Here is a 6,113-nt window from a genome sequence, read left to right as displayed (position 1 = left end):
CTAGCCTCCCTCATCGCCACAAGGTAGGATCTAAGATGTATCCTTACCTGTGCTCGATCGGATTCGGTTCGGCTGGCCCTCCAACTGCTCTCTAGGCGTCTTTTCCGACGTTTCATCTCTCTCAGCCCCTCGGTAAACCAAGGAGATGGTCGAGATCCACGTCGGGTCAGAGGCCGCAAAGGCACGACTCGGTCCAAAGATGTCAAATGAGAAAAACTGAGGTAAACTGAAGTTTTGGAGTATCTACCACAGGGGGTCTTCAAACTTGGCCCTTAAATGACTTGTGGACTTCAACTCCCAGAATTCCTCAGCCAGCGTGCCTGGCTGAGGAATTCTGGGAGTTGAAGTCCACAAGTCATCAAAGGGCCAAGTTTGAAGACCTTTGGTCTATCTATCTATCTATCTATCTATCTATCTATCTATCTATCTATCTATCTATCTATCTATCTATCTATCATCTTTCACAAGGGTCTTTAAACTTGGCCCTTTTATGACTTGTGGACTTCAACTCCCAGAATTCCTCAGCCAGGCATGCTAGCTGAAGGAATTCTGGGAATTGAAGCTCACAAGTCATAAAAGGGCCAAGTTTGAAGACCCCTGATCTACCGCATGCCTGGCTGTAAGAGTTATACAGGTAGTCCTCGACTTTCAACTACAATTGACCCCCAAGCTTCTATTGCTAAGCAGGACAGTTGTTATATTTTGCCCCCATTTTACAACCTTTCTTGTCACAGTCATTAAGTGAATCCCTGCAGTTATTAAGTTAGTAACACCGTTGTGAAGTGAATCTGGCTTCCCCCGTTGACTTTGCTTGTCCAAAGGTCCCAAAAGGGGAACACGTGACGCCCCCGGGACACTGCAACCGTCGTAAATATGAATAAGTTGCCAAGCATCTGAATTTTGATCACGTGACCGTGGAAATGCTGCAATGGTTACATGCAATGTTTGTAAGTGTAAAAAAAACCGGTTGTAAGCCACTTTTTTCAATGCCGCTGTAACTCCGAACGGTCACTAAATGAACTGTTGTAAATCAAGGACTGCCTCTCCCTCCATAGGATGCCCTCACACACAGGTTAGAAGAGGAAACAGCGGGAGTAACATTGGTAGCGAGTTAAAAAGAAAAAAGAAATCAAAATGGCAGCTTCAACCATGCAATCAAAGCCACGCCCCTTTTTTGCACATAAGGCGGGGCCGGATCCTCGGTTTCCCAACTGCAGCCACCATCTTGATTTTTTTTTTTGACCTACCACCCCACAGACACCCCTGTAAACGTAGCTGCTTCTCCTTAACGGGGAGGTATACGCGTTGAGTAATTTGCACTTTGAAATAATGCTCCCCAACAACGCCTGTTTTCATTTGTCCACAATCTACAGGGGGAGAAACTCTCAACTTCTCCGATTTACCTGCAACGGGCAACGTAAAAGAAAATGCACCTTCTGGGACCCTGGTGCATGATTTTGGAGTCACCTTAACGCCACATCTGTTGCCAAACATTTCAATACCGCCTGAGTATCCTTTAATCGTCAATTCAAATCCACTCACACAAGCTTTCCGGATCAACCCCGTATCTCCACTCCGCTATCAGGTACATGTTTCCTTAGCAGCAGAAGCCACGGTTGGTAACTGGAATGTGGCTTTTCTCGTGGCCAACGGGCTCACCACGAGAGGGTCCAGGCATCCCCGCGCCGGACGGAGTGAGAACAAAGACATAGAGTCAAATTCTCCTCGGGGTGAGTGAGCCCCGAGCTAGCTCGAGACAAACCTTTTATTGAGGTTTGTTAGGGGTGGGTTTCAAAAATATCAGAAGGCAAGCATATGATCCTGATTTAACCATACATATTTTGACACATTGGGTCGGATATACATATATGGCAAGTGTGTTTACAAGCATAGCTAAGTCTATATGTGCAAAGCAGTTTTTTCTATCATGTCCGGATTTATCCGGACAGGCTCTGTGGTTGGCGTTTCTGAGCACAGTTCTATAGAGCTTTTCCTGTTACAGGATGTTCAGATATGTGGTTTGGAACAGGATATAACACATTTACTTAGCTTTTATTGCTAACTAGCTTTGTGCATTTTAACTCATAGCCTGACATGGTGGTTTCTGTCAGAGGATGTGGTTGTCCTACTTATTGTCCTAGGCCTCTAATACGCAAGCTGGCCACTGGCCTAGTCTTACTATAGAAGCCTGAACCATAAAAATCCCAACACTGGAAGCAGAGGCAGGTCGTCCTCAACTTACGACCTCAGTTGAGCCCAAAATTTATTTTGCTAAAGCGAGACAGTTGTTAACTGTTATTATTATTATTGTTGTTGTTGTTGTTATTATTATTATTATTATTATTATTATTATTATTATTATTATTATTATTATTATTATTATTATTATTATTATTCATTAGACGTGAACCTCAGTCAACTGAACATTCAAATTAACTGGCGCTAATGGTTGACACAGGTTGTTGCCAGCATCCTAGGTATCAACCAGGTACCTCCTTAAAATATAAGATGTTCCGAGTAGCGCGGTTTTTTTGTAGCATTGCTGGAGTTATTGAAGGAAGCTGCAGTTTCTTGATGTATTTTGCAAAGTTTTTGGACATAGTTCCCAGTGCCCCGATGACAGTGGGTACCACTGTTACATGTTTCATCCATAATCGCGCAGTTTCGATGGCCAGGTCGCGATATTTTGTAATTTTTTTCAGTTCTTTTTCTTCGACTCTGGCATCTCCTGGTACAGCGATATCAATCAGCTGTACGCTTCGGTTCTCTACAACTGCGATATCTGGCGTGTTGTGTTCCAAACGGCGATCTGTCTGTATTCAAAAGTCCCACAAGATCTTCAATTATTATTATTATGATGATGATGATGATCATCATCATCATCATCATCGCACAGTCAGCCATAGGTTCAGACTGGATTTGGCATTTTGTCTACCTATCGAGTCCTTCCCAAGGACCTGGGAGAGGCAGATGTGGATGTTTGATGGTATTACAGATATCGTCGCAGGATGGAAGCAGTTCCTAGTAAGGCTGCCTTTTGCAATTGACTAATGGCGAATTTGTCAATGCCAATGACGGTGTTCAAGTGATGCTCCAGTTGTTTTGGGATTCCACCCAAGGCGCCTGTTACTATTGGTACTACCCTTGCTTGCTTTTGCCACAGTCTTCCTATTTCTATTTGTAGGTCTTTGTGTTTTGTGATCTTCTCCAGTTCTTTCTCGTCTATTCTGCTGTCTCCAGGCACTGCCACGTCCACTATCCAGACTTTTTTGTCTTTCTAATCGACAATTGTTAAGTCCGGGGTGTGATGTTGCAGGTGCTTGTCTGATTGAATAATATTAATTATTAATATTCATTATTATTATTATTATTATTATTATTATTATTATTATTATCATCATCATCATCATCATTATCATCATCGTTATTATTATTATTATTATCATCATCATCATCATCATTATCATCGTTATTATTGTTGTTGTTATTGTTGTTGTTGTTGTTATTATTATTATTATTATTATTATTATTATTATTATTATTATTATTTCCTGCATGTCTTCAGCATTTCAGGATAATCATAAGCTTTGTAGGCATTTAGGAAGCAGAGACTAAGCTGCTGTCAAAAGTGCCCTAAATTTAAATCCACGAATTTTAATGCTACATAAACCTGATTCCCCCCCGTCTCATAATTTATCTTTGGTTTATCATTTCAGGTGGTTACCACAGGAGACCCCGTTATAGATTATGAAACGATGCCCCATGCCTTTGACCTGCAGATCCTTGTTGCTGATTCTGCAGGAGCCATGGAGCTACAGGTTCTGACCATCCAAGTGATCGATGTGAATGAACCACCGGTGTTTCAAGGCAACTTGGCAAATCAAAGTAAGGCAGCGGGTTTGGTTTAAAAGCAGATTTTGCCATACATGTAGTCCTCATCTTACAACGGTTTTGTTTAATGACCGTTCCAAGTTACAAAGACAGGGAAAAAAGCGACTTGGGGCTGTTTTTTCATTCTTACGGCCGTTGTAGCATCCCCCTGGTCACATGATCAAAATTCAGACGCTTGGCAACTGACTGGTATTTATGACGGTTGCGGTGTTCCAGGGTCATGTGATTCCCCCTTGTGTGACCTTCTGACCAGCAAAGACAAATGGGGAAGCCAGGTTTATTTAACAGCCATGTTACTAACTTAACAACTGCAGTGATTCACTTAACCACTCTGGCAAGAAAGGTCGTAAAATGAAGCAAAACTCACTGAACGAATGTCTCGCTTAGCGACAGAAATGTCGGGCTCCATTGTGGTCGTAAGGCGAGGGCTATCTATACTGCTGTCAGCTGGTTTCTGTTCTTTCATAACCAATTATATATAAAGAAGCACTGCATTCAAAATTTACCGCGACAGGGAGTTAAGAGTGGGGTAAAAGTGACGTATCACTATTGAAGAACAGAGAAACCCGCTCACGAAACCCAGAATCCGAGTTGGGTAATGGAAAAAGAAGCTACTTCCAGACAAAAGCTGGCGCTTCAGCTTCCTAGAACAGTTTTCATTCCTTCAAATTAATGTATACCACTTTTATCTGTCTAGCCGTCATCATCTACATCTTGGAAACGGCAGAACCAGGAGATATTTATCAAGTTTACGCAGGGGATCCTGAAACAACATCCCCTAGGAGAGTTGAGGTGAGTAGAATTCGACTCACGTTAACATCCATGACAATCGCTCTTTGCCAAATTCAGTCCTCAGAAACATTCCTTTAACAAAAGGCTTAGGTACTGCATGTTATATTGCTCTTGTGCAACTAAGCCTTTGAAACCAATTTGTCAAAGTGATGTGAAATGGAAGAGCGAGCAACAGAGAGAGAGAGAGAGAGAGAGAGAGAGAGAGAGAGAGAGAGAGAGAGAGAGAGAGAGAGAGAGAGAGAGCGTTATTGGGCCAAAGTCACCCATCTGGCTTTCATATCTAAGGAAAAACTAGAACTTATAGATTCCTGATTTCTAGCCCAACACCTTACGTACTACACCAAACTGGCTCTAGGCTTTAACTGAAAGAATTTAATTGGTTTTGCTTGTCAGGTGCAAGGATCAGGACCATATGTTAAGTTGCCATTCAAAAAGGTTGTACTGTCCAGGCCTATACACAAGAACCTAGTCAGCGAAAATTCAGTACTAAATTGGCACCAGATATGGGTCAATGGAATTCAAGAAGGCTGTTTGTGGCAACGTAACATCTCTAACCTGATGACACGTTTAACTCCACCCTCCAACTCTGCCTGCTGTATTTAATTTGGAGGTTTTATATATAGATGTCCTTTTAGGATGACTCAGGACAACCTAGAGCAGTGTTTCTCAACCTTGACCATTTTAAGGCATGTGGACTTCAACTCCCAGAATTCCACAGCCAGCATTGCTGGCTGTGGAATTCTGGGAGTTGAAGTCCACATGCCTTAAAATGGTCAAGGTTGAGAAACACTGACCTAGAGGTTAGACAGTAAACAATCAATAACAACCATAAGCTAAGAAAATTCGTTTCCCCCAAATCCTGCCAGGAATCTAATAGTAGCACTACCCCAACAGGCAGGAACCCTTCCCTTCCCTTCCCCTCACTTCTCTTCCTTTGCTTTCCTCCTTCCTTCCTTCCTTTCTTCCTTCCCTTCTCAACAAGCAGGTAACTGGCTGCTGCTGGGTGAAGGAGGAAGCAAGGGATTGCGAGAGTGGCTGGGAAACTGTCACGGAACATTGAAAATGACCATGTGACCACAGCAGCAGCTCAGCAGCAGTCAAGCAGCCACAACTTCCCCCAAATTCATTCCCTTCAGAGTTATGGGTCGCAGATTTTGAACACATTCTATAAATTAGCCCATTTGAAGTACCTTGATTCAAAAATTGTTGCCCTGTGATGCAGTGTTTCGCCCAGTTAAAGGTCACGGCACCAAGACTTTTAGCAGCGTCTGTTACAAATGATCCCATTGCATCTGATTATTTCTTCCAGTTTTCTCTGAGTCCAGATTCCACATTCTTTTCCATTTCTCCAACTGGGACCATTTCTACTTTGAAGAAATTTGATTTTGAGAAAGATCTACCGAGGTAAGATCATATTCACGATCCAGAAA

At 42.5% G+C, this 6,113-nt stretch overlaps 1 protein-coding gene across 1 annotated transcript in view; it reads left to right on the top strand.

Moving 5' to 3' along the window:
• CDHR3 (cadherin related family member 3) overlaps window positions 1–6,113 on the top strand; it is a 31,635-nt gene that overhangs the window by 4,334 nt on the left and 21,188 nt on the right. Inside the window, exons 2-5 of the mRNA XM_015813613.1 lie at window positions 1,374–1,585; window positions 3,717–3,885; window positions 4,589–4,683; window positions 5,993–6,087. Coding sequence (XP_015669099.1) covers window positions 1,374–1,585; window positions 3,717–3,885; window positions 4,589–4,683; window positions 5,993–6,087 — 571 coding nt within the window. The remainder of the gene's footprint in view (window positions 1–1,373; window positions 1,586–3,716; window positions 3,886–4,588; window positions 4,684–5,992; window positions 6,088–6,113) is intronic.

This window comes from Protobothrops mucrosquamatus, unplaced genomic scaffold (assembly GCF_001527695.2).
Source record: "Protobothrops mucrosquamatus isolate PMUCROS unplaced genomic scaffold, P.Mucros_1.0 scaffold_70, whole genome shotgun sequence".
Lineage (NCBI taxonomy): Eukaryota > Metazoa > Chordata > Lepidosauria > Squamata > Viperidae > Protobothrops > Protobothrops mucrosquamatus.
The sequence above is the reverse complement of the archived record's forward strand: the minus strand, read 5'-3'. Positions and strand labels throughout refer to the sequence as shown.